At 33.5% G+C, this 14,740-nt stretch overlaps 1 protein-coding gene across 2 annotated transcripts; it reads left to right on the top strand.

Annotated features, from left to right (window-relative positions):
- The first annotated feature begins 1,283 nt into the window (after positions 1 to 1,283).
- On the top strand, positions 1,284 to 9,082 carry LOC147070877 (dnaJ-like protein 60). 2 transcript variants are annotated; one of them, XM_085948791.1, is made up of 6 exons: positions 1,284 to 1,448; positions 1,562 to 1,655; positions 3,220 to 3,392; positions 4,236 to 4,409; positions 7,746 to 8,322; positions 8,885 to 9,082. In XM_085948791.1, exons 1-5 carry the CDS (start codon positions 1,360 to 1,362, stop codon positions 7,933 to 7,935), a joined length of 720 nt encoding a protein of 239 aa, XP_085804917.1. In that variant the 5' UTR covers positions 1,284 to 1,359; the 3' UTR covers positions 7,936 to 8,322; positions 8,885 to 9,082. The 2 variants fall into 2 exon arrangements, with proteins under 2 accessions (XP_085804917.1, XP_085804916.1); XM_085948790.1 differs by having other exon boundaries at positions 7,746 to 8,339.
- Positions 9,083 to 14,740: the final 5,658 nt, after the last annotated feature.

Below are 14,740 nucleotides of genomic sequence, written 5' to 3'. Positions count from 1 at the left end.
AATTGTCGGCACTCATACGAGGGTTGTCCGTAAAATAAGGTGTCCAAGGTGCTGGAATCGCGAGGAACAGTTGAACGCAAGACTTGCGTGTAGTTTGGTTCCCTGTCCACAAATATCCACTACTCCAAGCTGTCTACGACGCTTAGTCATGTTTTCGGAACCCTCGTATTATGAAACATTGATCGCAACCCCCTTTTGTGATAGCCAAGTTAGATAAATAGTCATTTTTATTTTACAGGAAACATACTAAAAGTAATTGTAAAATAAAATTCTACTCGTCTAATGGCGCCTAAATATTTTTTTTTTACTGTTAGAGCAAATTTGTGGTGTGTGTTTATCTCACTTAACTGGTTGACCTGCCACGCTGGGCCCCTCCAAAGTCTGGGCTCCCACGCTAGGGCCCTGTCAGCCCCCTCCTTGTGGGGGCCATGTTGGTGCGTGTGTTGTAGCACCGACACTTGATAGACGGCAAACATTTGCCCGCTAACGCTTATGGCACCCTCTTCACAATGGTGAGCCCCACGTGACCACATACATTTGCCTGACTTGGGCTATTGTGAAGATCAGCAATACATCCTGAATATTTTAAAACATTAACTGGGATCAGTGAGAAATAACTTTTTTAACGGAGGTACTTGCACAGTATCATACTGATTAATTTTGGCATATTTACACGGTCCATTGAGCCTATTTAATAGACGTGCTATTGTTACCGCCTAAAGCATGGCATCCTCAGAGGATCCAAGGCCATGAGGCCTGAACCATCATTGGGCGGATTCATGCAGACATTAGCAGATCGACTACGAGACAGAAATTTTTAGCCCGTAAGCTTAAACTTTGTGAATTACGTTTATCAGCGCTCATGGAAATGAAATTAAAAAAAAACTCTCCGCAAGTATACAAACATAATATTCATGCTGCTTGTATGGTCAACATAGGTACCTAATATGATTGTCCAATATTGTATACTATTTGTATGTACAATGAAATTGCCCAAGCATGCTGCTCAGGTAGGTGTATATCGGTTGTTATAGTCGGGTTAAACGAATAACAAATTTCATTTTCAGGGAGTAGCATGTCCATGGTGAATAATTTATGTAGGTCTGGAAAAACGTCGATGTTAATCGTACGATAAAGTATCACAAAATATAATAATATTTTACAAAGAGAATTCCAATCTCTTTGATATTTTTCAAATCTAGTGCTGTTCTAATAATTATTATTCCATTGATTGTTTGGATGGTGCAAAAAATAATATAATTTTTTTGTGTCGGCAACAAATTATGTTTCTGTCAGAAAAAGAAAAAATCACGAATTCTGACGTTTGAGAAAACAGTGTTTATAATAATATTATTATGTATGATTGTATGCGAAAGATTATTACGCGTGATGTTTTCTAATCGAGTCTGGTGTACTTCCAATTATTTCGTAAAGGGCATCAATATAAGGTGATGATAATATTGTGTACATTTCTCCACAAATCTAAATTGGACTGGCAATGTCAAATTGCCGCAGATCTCAGATCTTTAACATTGTGTTTAATTTAAAATTATACTTCTAGATGCCTTCACGAAACCCACTACGAAGTCCTTAATCTTAAAAGAGACTGCTCATACAGGGATATTAAGCGTTCATTCATCGAATTATCGAAAAAAGTAAGTAATAAAATATAGATAAATTCCCAATTGCTTACCTTTTACATTACATATCGTATCAAGCTAGTTACACGAAAACACGAAATAAATGAATTGTGAATATTGTCTTTTTTTCTTAGTCCTTGTCCAGAGTATGGACACCATGCGTCGCCTCCAAGATCGCACGTCGTCTTGTGTCTTCTCATGTCAAGCTATAGGTCCACCAGTATAAGTTGTCGGCTGAGTGAGGGTGCCATATGCTGGCATATCAATATGTTTTATACTGTGATGAGCTTAGTTCTATATTCGAACACCGGACAATTTATGATGGTATATCTATAACAACCGACAGACGAAAATGCCTCCTAGGAAAAGCATTGACAGCCGTTTCTTTATTTTCTTTGACCACATCTGTTCTTCAGTTAGATTGTATGGCACCTCCAAGAAACCCTGTCAATTGCCATTCTTCTTGCATCTTCCCAGGTCATGCCAGCATCCTATAGAGCCGCCGTATACACTCTGTAGATGGTATTTAGTGGCCTTCCAAGACGGTCACCCTGAGAAACAGGCAAGCTAAGTTGTAATTCTCTTAAGGTATTCATAGCACATGGTTGAGTTAGATCCAGTGTTGCTTTTTCGCTCTCAGTGTGATTATCACGGATTCCCAACCTATGGGTCGCGACCCCAAGTGAGGTCACTAAGGGTTTTCTGTGGGATCGCCGGCTGAAACAGTAAACATAAAAAAAATTTGATTCTGAGTTAAATCGTAGTACCATTGAATTCCATTCCACGTATCTTTGCGAGAGTGAATTTCAACACTTCTTCATTTGAAAACCAAAATAAGAAATTGATTAAATGTTGAGAATGACATGAGTTTGGCATTAACGAAAACTCAACCCCCCAATTTTGAAGCTGGTTACCGAGTTACAATTTCAGCCATCGCATTAAATATGTCTTAAGTTAAGACTATATTGAATTATCTTATACTGAAAAATCTATATTTGATGTTCTTTTTTTACCCTATTAAAATGGCATTTTACAATTAATCGGAGTCACAGATCACTTGGTCATGACTCGAAAAAGGTTGGAAATGTGTGGATTAGAGGTTGCTTGGTCCACTCTCTTAACTTCTCGTTACTTCTAAAATTATAACACCACAAACACCTGTTCTCAAAGCTCAATATATGGTTGCTTCGAGCCTTTGCAATGTGCCATGACTTGCTACCATAAAGCAACACAGTCAGAATGCATTCATCGGCGGCGAAGTGCCATCTCCCGTAATGTGCAGCTCTACGAATTCAAAGTTATCGACATTTTCTGTGGTTTGCCCATTGCTAATCAGGGGGAAATCCAGATCAGGACAGGTGAGATTGTACAAAATGTTACTTTTTATTTTCAGTCTTTGAATAATGCATTGGTTATTTGTTCTTTCCAAAGAATACAAAGCATTCGGCGCCATCATCATATTTAAAAGGTATTAATTAGGTTTTATTTTTTGTTCAGGTCCACGACTATGTCATCATACAAATATTGCAATGATTCACTCGACATTATATTAAAAAAATCACCTCAATTTTTTCAATAGTTCCACCCAGACAAAGCAAAAGATGGTGACACTCAAGTATCGTTTGTCCGAATAGTTGAAGCTTATTCTGTGCTCGGTCGACCAAAGAGCCGGGCAGATTACGATCTAGGACTATGCCGTTCGCCCGGTGACATCTCATATAGAAACGCTTATCACGAACCGGAGCAGCCAAGGTTTCAATCATATTATTTTATTTTCATATTATATCGTGAGTCGTATCTTATAATCCTCATAAATCCAAATCAATGTTGTTTCAATTTGTGTTTGAGTCAGAGTATGGCCCTAATAGGTTGAGCAAATGGCTTACAAGATAGTCCAACGATATATCAAAAATATATAACGTTTGTTCAACCTACTGTTGTGGACGGTTTGCTGGTATTTAGTGCACTTCTATTGGTGCCTATCTTGAATTCTGTTCCCTCTGGCCGAATGTTGGTCACGCGGCTTGAAGTCATCCGAGATGAATGTATGATCAGAGGTTACAGATGCTTTCAGATGACTTAAAATATTGGTAACCATTATTACACCGAGAAAAGTAATATGTGTCAATGCTACAACGTTAATATTGTTTTTTGTGTAAAACACCAGCAGGGCTATTCTAAATAGTTAACACGATAACACGTTTCTGTTATTTTTATTGTTCCAAAATAACACAGATATCACTCGGAGCAATTCCATAAACAAGGCGGTTATCTACAATAATTGTCGACACATGATACTGCGACATACTTGATTCCAAATACATCCGATTAGAATCAAGTATGACGTGTTAAAAATATTTTGCAGTACTTTAATTAAATTTTAAATATCAGCAAACTGTATTGATTTGACTCATCCATGTAGAAAATGTCTAACTGTCCAAAACTGATATGTGATAAATTGTTGTCAGACATCATGTTTTCCATAAACCATAAAAATAGTTCCAATGTGCCACTGTGACTAAAATATTGCCTTTATAAATTAAATGTATGTTACCTACCAAATTTTTATAATTTTAGTTTATGTAATTTTTTTAGGCCGTGGAGTGATTCCTCGTTCTATGAAAACAGAGACAAAACGAGAGATGCCTACAATGAAAGAAAACCTTTCTATGGCGTCAAAGGAGTCGATAAAAAATCGAACACAGTCATTGTTGTTCTTTGTATTGGATTTGTTACAATCGGAGCTCTTCTTCAAACAATAGCTATACTGTATGTATCCCAATAGTTTTATTAAGCTCCTCTATTAAATCACTTGTATCATCAACCTTTTCTATGCCTCACGCTATTACTATGGCAGTATCTGACAGGCCGCAGATTTTTAATGACACACATTGAATATAGAACGAAGCTCTCATTAAAATCGCTGTAATATCGATAATTTGTGGCTTAGTATTTCAAAATTATTCAAACAGATGTCACTGTGTGTTTATTTTTTTAGATTATCTAAATCAATTGACAGTGGCTAGTAATTTAAGTTTAAAGTCAGACAGGATAACTCGCGAAATTTGATTGTGAGGCCTGTCGATCACGGCTTCACAGAGTGAGAAAACTCACTTAAGGCATAGAACCGGTTAAGAATTATACTCTTAAGTTTTTATTATCTTACAGATTTAAATCTATACTATTTGTTAGTTTATGTTTATGCGAAAGAAAAACAACGCTATTTTACATCTACCACAGAAAGTACTGTTGGTTCTATTTATTTTTGTGATATACCGATAAACTCTAAAGTTTGTTTGTATTTTCGATTGTCAAGTGTGCATACCTATAAGGCAGGTATTAGATGTTCAATCTGGATCGCGATCAAGTCAATTTAAAACATGATCGCGATCTAAATTAAACAATGACCAGATTGATGAACTGAATCGCTTTGATTTTCGTCATCGATGATCAGTGACGTCCCTCAGCAAAATGCCGCCCTTAAGCAGTCTTATAATGTCCCATTTCATTTTTTGCTTCAGATTTGTTACGTACTTAACTATTTTATTATTAATTTTCGGCTGTCTTAGAAGACAAATAAACCAAAAATCTTTAAAATGAATGAAAGAGAATTTGAGCATTTCCACTAAACCTACTCTCAAACAGTGGCGGTGTTAGGTCTATGAAGGTGTGTGGCACTGATGGGTTTGGAGGCACTATTGTGAAATTTTTTCCCGTCCGATAAACCTCCAATACAATACGTATTACAATAGTTATGTTGTCAGGATTTTTTATGCTTTGATTATGATGTTGATACTTTCTAATGAATTGACAACATCGTCTGCTTCATGGAAAATCTCTACTGCTGTCAAAGAAGTGATATTTGTATTCATTCCTTCACTGATCCTGCCGCCCATATGCAACGCATAACCTGTCTACCCCCACGGGACGTCACTGTCCACGATCGATTGAACATTTAATACCTGTCTATAGCTAGCTTTTAATACTGAATGATAACTGAATACAGAAAATATCAAGGGATTTTTAGAATTGTACGCTATTAATTTCTGTCGTCAGTAATCAGCACGTCTATTCCAACATAACATGTAATTGTGATAAAAATACTATGCGTTTAGTATGAAATGTAGAAAATAACACTTTCGTGGTAATTAGACAACCCCTGAGGTGTCATTTATTGCGACGTTTGTGGATAGCGCACTGCACCCATTGCTATATCCCATGACCTTGCCTGAAGAAAACACAAATTACGCATGAGTTTGGATGGACGGTTAAACACGGGTACCAACTCAAAGATTCACCTTTTAGTAACTGTTTTGCATACAGAATACATCCGTGACACATTGGGGTTATCTCCGATCTCAGAAATATGATGAAATGGTATTATTGGGTGTTATGGAGTTACTTAGTTTATAAAAGATCTGCAGTCTGATTTTTTTGGTGCAATATGAGTGATGAAAGATTTGAATAATTAAGTTTGTTTTGTATTACTTTTGATTTATCAATTGAGCCCATATCCGGAAAACGAGCTTGTTTTTTGGTAAATCAGTTTGAATTACACGGCATACACCTATGCATGCACTCACTAAATATTACTTTGATATTCTAACAATAATAGGAGGCAGTAAACAGTCCAAACTGACCACGCGTTGCACGCTGTTTATCCGTATACCATAATATCTATGGCATACACGACATACAGTCCAAACAACTTATCTGAATAATGGTCAAAAATGGGACTACTAGAACCCATATGGACGCCATATTGAATACGCCATTCCAATGTCAGATTCTGTCCAGTTGCGACTCTTGATTGGGTAGTTTTCGACTGTGGTTCCCCCATCAATTCTTCAGATAAGTTTGTGGCACTGTACACACAATTCGTGCTTACGGACGTTCGCAGCATTTCCATTTGTTATTGCGATACTCTTTGTATATTTTACTCTTTGTAACAAAATCTGAATCTAAAAAAGGCATTGATGAAACTAATTATTATGTCAAAAACAAACAGTGGTCAAAATTATAAAACTTTTATAGGAAAGAAAGAAATGAAAGAATGAAAGAAAATATACTTTGATGTATGTGGGTAAGTGCTGCCAGAAGTTGTGCAATACATTTTTTTCAGCCGTTACGGGGGTACATGCTCAGCGTACATCAAAATGGAACTTTTATGCTATTTTCAAAGCATGATCCTGGACATTCCTTAAACGTTGTAGATAATCTATTTACATAATTTTGAAGCCTTATTATTCTTTATATTTATTTTAAACATTTGATGACTGCATAATGTATTTTTATTACATAAAATATTATTCTTTTAAACCTCTCGCTCTAATGTTTTAGAATATAGTCATATTTCAGTACGTCCATGTGAAGTGGTGTTAAGATTTTTTTTATTAATTTTTAAAAGCATTTATAAAACTATTAGTGAAATTTATGTCAACATTATTATAGTGAAATTTTTACAATAAAAAATTATATTGATAATCTCTGTGATCCCAAATTTGACAAGAATTAGGCATTTTATTATTCTAAAATGGGCAAGATTTACACATTTAAAGTTACTGATTATAAGCTATGTCTTTGACCATTCAAATGTGATAAACATTCTACAAATAATGTTTGCTTTATAATAATTATTGACCTAAGAATAAGGTAGTATTTTTTTGAAATACACCATTTCTATTGGCATTTCCCAGTGAACTTCCTGATGAAGACATCACTTCAAGTGACTCACTTAAAAACTTAGGTTAAAGGATGTTACCATCAAAATCAGAGTTATACGATTATTTTATGTTATACGGAAAAACAGCGTTAAATTTGTTACCATATATTTCATTATAAATATGGTGGTTTATCCAACAAAGTATTTTTATTTAATAAACCGTGTTCTCAATTACTAACTACTTTTATTCATCAGAATTAAATATTTTCGATATCGGGTATCTCCACAACAACCAACTGAAATGTTTAACTGCCAATATCTCTGAATGCCGTTTTCAGGATAACGCTCGTTTTCCGGATATGGGCTCAATTCATATAACTATATGCATAATATATTATTGTGTGCAAATAACTCTGTTGTCCTCAAAGAACAATATGTTGCAGGGGATCTTACAACTACGGGAATGAAAAACTGAAGAGTAAATCAATGGCAATCGGGGAAGCCTTGGCGGAAGTCAGAGCCAGAGCTACGGCAAACGGAAATAAGTTACAATTGCAACTCTTGGCTGACAAGATGAATAAAGATAACAATAGACCTTCGCGCACATCTCATGTAGTCGACCCACTGGATTAAAGTGATTCGACATTTAAACTAACACGGCAACATTTAAATTAGATGATGAATTTTTAGAGAATTTATTTAAATTGTTGACACTGCTATGCTTAAATAATGTTGTGGATATATTTTTGAAGTTTAGATTAACCTGTTTTTATTGTCATTTTATTTTCAAGACAATTGTGATTTTATCTATTATTTAAATGTAATATAAACTATTTTGAATGAATCTTTGCTCATGTAAAAATAGTCATTCTATAATTAATAAAATTTTATTATTTGATTTCATTGAACAGGAAAATATAATGTTGTAATTAATTATTTATTTTCAATTTAGGTAAAATGAAATACATACTCACATCTAGTGTAGTTATTATTAATAGTATAATAGATTTGTTCCTGCCGGTCTATTCTATACACAAGCCTGCTTTCGGTCCGCTACGGCAGCTAAATAGGGTAGGAAAGTATCGAATAATTAACACTTATTGTAACAATTACAATAAGTTAACCGTCTGTGGGTCTATTCTATGCTTATCGACCGCTAAAGTGATAAAGTGATAAATATTATCAAACTTAGGGTAGGTTTGTATCAAAATATTAGCACTTATTGTAACAATTACACGAAGCTGGTTTTTATTGTTGCAATAAGTGCAATATTTTAACAGCAGCAAGATAGGTGCTGTTAAAATATAGCACTTATTGCAACAATAAAATCCAACTTCGTGTAATTGTTACAATAAGTGCTAATATTTTGATACAAACCTACCCTAAGTTTGATACTATTTATCAATTTAGTGTTCGATATGTATAGAATAGACCCACTGCTGAACTGTCTATCTCGGTCTAAAATTTATCAAAGCCAAGAGAGGTACTGTTAAAACATAGCACTTATTGTAACGATTATAACAAAATTATTTTAATTGTTACAATAAGTGTTAATAATTCGATACTTTCCTACCCTATGTAGTTGCCGTAGCGGATCGAAAGCAGCCTTGTATATAGAATAGACCCGCTAGTGTAAATCACAAACTGGTTTGAGATTGTTTGTCATTCTTTTGTACATAATAATGTAAATAGATGTTGTAAAGTATATTTTTCTACAGAGTACTTTAAAAAATTGTATTATAAATTATTTATTAGAAAAATAAAACTAGCACTGTTTTAATTCTCTTCTTTTTATGAAAACGTTACCTACCTTGAGCAAATTCAGTGGTCCTTGGATGACACACTGGAGAAGAGGAATTTGTTTTGTGGCACATCAAATAAAAATCCCTAAAGAATTAAATATATTTTATTAACCCATTGGAGACAATCAGTGCCAATTTGGTGCCGCTGTTGACCAAGTGATTCTGGACAATCGGCGTCAATCTTTGTTTTTTACATTTAGATATCTCTTGAAACCTTACAAATTTACCTACATATTTAAACTTTCACAAGTTTTGATTAAATATTAAAATTAATCATATAATATAAAAGTTGTAACTGTTTTAGTAAACTCTTGTAAAATTTACTACAAAATTAAATATGGCTGTTGGTCCAAAGTTTTTCTCATTTTAATCTGTCTTCAATGGTATGAATAAAAAAATAAAATCTTAATAATGGTAAAGATAAAGTAATGATGTTTTATCAACTTAATAAGTAGATAGGTAAATAGACAGTAATTTTATTTGTGGGAAGGATACAATTGATTTTGATAAAGAATTATGTCAAAACGCGACTATAAATTAGATAATCAAACACCGAACTCCTTATCTACCACCTGTGATCATTCCTGTTTTTTTTAAATTTCATTTCCATGAGCGCTGATAAACGTAATTCACAAAGATCTCCTCGACCATGTCCGATCCTAATAAGATCATATGGGCCTCTACAGAGTGGAGGTTTGTATCAACAGATTTTGTTTTTACAAGAAACGGATGTTAGCCACTTGCTCAACCTATTAGGTCCATACTCTGACTCATACACAACTTAAAAAACAATATGTGTACTTGCCAGACCCAGGATTCGAACCTGGGACCCACGACGTTATAGGCTGACGCTTAATCGTTACCCATTGTGGGTGTTCACAAAGATATGATAATCCAAATGGCAACAGAGATTTAACGGCTGTAGAAGCTAATCGAGGATATTTGAGTACGAACCAAAATCCAAAATGACAACAACTATGGCTCATAAAATGAGGCTTTATTCACGTGATCTATTTTTAAGTTTGTTAAATTTTACAAAAGGATTAATGACCCACTCATACATTGGTAATCGAGTGATGGAAAATACTTGCACCCTGTAGATTATAAATTATACGGCACACAGTTTGGCAGACACTGTTTTAAGCAATGAAGAATAAAATAAAAATTGTTTCTAAGATATTAATTAAGATCCAGAATTTGAAGTGATCGACTGGGTAAAATTTACATAATAATTGTTGATTTTTCAAGCAAAAAATTGTAGGTGTCACCGCAAGACCGAATTTTTAATCACAAAAAACGTTACTTTGCTGGCTTGTTTTTATGTAGGCAATATCTGGTAGTATCTGCCTCCATCCATAGCTGCTTCCCTCTAGTTTAGGATGCTCAAGGTCTTTCAATCCAACTCGACACTATCCGAAGTTGGCCAGGTTTTTGTTTGCCTTTCGGTTTCCCGAATGTCAGCTTCTTTGTCATGTGTTACTCATCCATCCAGTGACAAGAGTATACGATATGCAGGCTCCTGTAGAAAGCGCACGGCTCGTTATTGTATCTTTGTCTTCATACCGACTTTACACGAAGATACCGAGCAGGACGCAATAACTTGGAATGTAGTACCTTTATTAGACAGAAGCAATATTAAATTTGTTGCTTGGCACAATTGAATATCGTTGAGTATAAAGGTGCTAAATTCCCAAAAAAAACATTTTGCATGTAATAGGCACCAAGTGCTATCATGCATTAAAGATTAAAAGGTCAATAGCTCCACAAGTGATAGAAAACATTATAGTAATTAATTAACAGAATATGGTAGGACAGTTTATAAAAGAAAAGTGGCAGTTTGATGAAGCGAAAAAATGCTATGAAGTCTTTTGTGCCAACTGGGTTGTTTGAAGAAGTTAGTGACATCAGCTAAGGTAAGAAAGCGAATGAAACCTGTAGAAATGCTAAAGATATTCAGACACCTATGACTTGCCAATTTATATGTTCTGCAAGCTTGAATGAAGCTATTTTACCACGTTTTTATTGGCTCGTATTCTTGTTTGTCCAGTACGAATTTTTTCTTGTATTTCCAGTACAAATTTTTCCTTGTTTGTCCAAGATTTGTATTGGAGGATTGAAGATTTTTAATTAACTTCCCGACTAGCTAGACATTTATATTATAAACTTTTAGAATATATCAGAACACGACGACAATGCATTCTTTTAATACCTACTTTTAGCCATCTTGAAGCAGAATTGAATTGTTTTCAGTTAATTCTGTTTTGTATGGAAAGTTATTTCAGAAAAAAATCTTAAAAGGTAAAACACTATTATTGGTTGCTAAGAGGGTCCTAGCAACTAAATACATGCGTTACTATGGAAATCAATATGAAATGTCAAAATGACATTTCAGTATTCTATATTTATTCAGTATTTCTATCAAGTACAAAAAAAAGTATTTATTAATACATAGAATGTCAAGTTTATATTATGATTCAACAGAAAATTTAAAAACGTGGTACCTATATAAAAAGTTCTCTTTATCTTTTAATTATTTTAGTATTCATTCAGGTTAACTAGTTAATTTTTTATTAGTCGGTAATTCAGGGTGTTAGAGAAAATTATTAATTGTGGGAAAACAAAGGTTAATAAACAGATAAGTACGTTTTTAAACAGTTTCACAAGTTTATTTCCACAGAAATGATGGCGGTCACAAGCGGAATTAGTCTAAAGATTAAAAATGAAAGTAATAACATAGTTTTCAGATAATATATCTAGATAAATTACAAGATAAAAAGAACTTTTTATATACAACGTTTTTAAATTTTCTGTTGAATCATATAAACTTGACTTGACTAGCTTAAACGATCAAAAAAATTTGTACTTGATAGAAATAATACTGAAATGTCATATTGATTTCCATAGTAACGCACGTATATTATATTGATACTAGCTGAGCCAGCTGGCGGTCGCCAGTCTGTTTCGCTAGGTCTTGCAGACGGCTTGGCGGTATTGTATATTAATATAATTGTGTAGTATGCATAAACGGCGCCATAGTTTTCCCTTCGGGATGGATTTTCATTTACGTCAGACATTTTGACATTTCGCTGATTTGTCAGTTTTACGATTTGCATCTCGTCACTGCCAATACAAATTTGGAGTCATATGCGTAGTCTATTCTGGAGTCAGGCCTTCACAATATCACCTGACACCACTTCAGGCTGCTAGGCCTAGCAGAACAGCTGACAATCGCCGATTGCTACCAATGACATATTAATTTTAATACAATATATGTGTAGGTATGTGCATTTAAATATGATAAATAACTATACATCTCATTTATTCGAATATACAGCAATATTATGTGATTATCATAAAAAGCGACCCATTATATCCAAATATTAATCTCTTTCGGCTCCTATTTACATAATAGAAAAAGGTTAGCAGCATAAAAAACAAATTTAAACATTGTTTTGTTTCATTGTCTATAAAAAATAAATGTATGTAAAAAATAGAATAATATTTACAAATCAAATTTTGAATTCAAAATTAACTTTAGCCAATATAGTTTCCCGGTGCGGGACATTCATATTGAGACAAATGTTAATAAATAATAAAGCAATACATATTATATCTGAGAGGAATAGACCAATTCTGATAAAAACAGGAATTTATAAAAGCTAAAAATGGGGAATCATTCATGGGGCCTTCATTCAGTAGTGGATTGATACAGGTTGATGACGATATAAATAGGTAGGTATATAAAATCACAAATTTAAAAAAAAGTATGGCAGTTTATGTGACTAAGAAGAGTAGAATTAGGTTGGGATAACCTTCATCCAGCAGTGGATTGATCTTGGTTGATGATGATAATGACGATATTATGAATGGGTAAATATAATATCAGCAATTTTGATAAATATAGCAATTCATATGATCGACAGAAATACAAACAAATTAGAAAGGCCTTCATCCATCAGTGGATTGATTCAGGCTCATGATGCTAATGGCAATATAAATAGATATAATATAATATCACCAATTTTGATACATACTGCAATTCAAATGACATAAAGGAGTAGAATCAGGCTAGGGAGGCCTTTATCCAGCAGTGGATTGGTTCAGGTCGATGATGATAAGGATGATAGAAATAGGTATAATATCACAAATTCGTTAAACCGATAGTCGTAGAATCACGTTGCGGAACCCTTCGTCAAGCAGTGGATTGATGATGATGATGAAATTCAAGACTATCATCCAGCAGTGGATTTATTAAGGCTCGTGATAAAATTGGCATTATAAATATAGATAGTATAATATCACTGATTTTCATGTGTAAGTAAGGAGTAGAATAAGGCTGAGGAGGCTTTCATCCAGCAGTGGATAGGTCCAGATTGATGATGATAAGGATGGTAAAAATAGGTAGATATTATACAATATCACAAATTTTGTCAACTATAACAATTCGTATTAATTTATTTCATTGTTTGCAATGGCAACTTAATATGACTATATCTATGGAAATTAGTAGCCTAGGTAATTATTCAATAAAAAATAGTGCGTAAAGAGCAATGACATTATAAAGAGCCACAAAGAAGTATTTTAAAAAAAATCAAATTTGTTATTAATTAATAGAAAACTCATCTTGATTGATATTGATTATTTAACATGCTAATAGAAATGTCACATTTTTCGATTAATTCTGCAAATTCTAAATTTGAATTCTGACACATCAAATGAACTTGTTTTGCGAAAGAAAACAAATGACAATCATTAGTCTATAAGTTTGACAGATAAAAAGCAGTGACATGGTTTTAGATTATATTTTCGTAGTAATTAGTGAGGAAAGATGTATTTATTTCTAGTTAAAACTCAATAATGCGCCAATGTGCTACTTACAGATTTGAATAGATTTGTGGAATATTAATTCTGATTTCTGAAATTTCGATTAAACAGAAAGTATTAAGCGACATTATAATCAATTTGCGGTAGATATACAGTAAAGTAGCGAAAATGTATGGTGACGGATGTAAAACGCGATTTAAAAATGATTTTATCTGTGATTGTGTCGAGTTTTATCAGATTGTGCCCGATTCAAATGGAAGTAGATTCGGGACTCCAAAAATTGAAGTGAATTCCTTTAATAATCAACAAAGTGGTATTTAAATAAAAAAGTTGACGTATTTTCCAAAATCTCTTAGGATAATAATATATAGGAGATTAATAATTTAGTTGCTAGGACCCACTTAGCACCCAATAAGAGTTTTACTTTTTACGGATTTCTTCCGAAATAACTTTTCATACAAAACAGAATAAACTGAAAATGAAATCAATTCTACTTAAAGATCGCTAAATGTATTAAAAAAATGCATTGGCATCGTGTTCTGATATATTCTAAAAGTTTCAAATGTCTAGCTAGTCGGGAAGTTAGTTAAAAATAGATTGCAAGATTTGTACCGGACAAATAAGAATAAGAGCTAAGAAAACCGTTGTAAAAAGTATGTTAGTCGGTAGGTATATTTGAAAAAAAATGCAAATTATTATTTTATTGGAAATTTATATTATTTTTTGGAAATTTATAAGTAGGTAGGTACCTAGGCAAAGAGATTTTTTTTAGAATGCCCAGCGGGTCTATTCTATACGCAAGGCTGCTTTCG

Source organism: Rhyacophila brunnea, unplaced genomic scaffold, assembly GCF_057557595.1.
Source record: "Rhyacophila brunnea isolate RB1 unplaced genomic scaffold, BYU_Rbru_1.0 scaffold_21, whole genome shotgun sequence".
NCBI lineage: Eukaryota > Metazoa > Arthropoda > Insecta > Trichoptera > Rhyacophilidae > Rhyacophila > Rhyacophila brunnea.
Note: the sequence above shows the minus strand (reverse complement) of the source record. Positions and strands in the feature narration are given on the sequence as shown.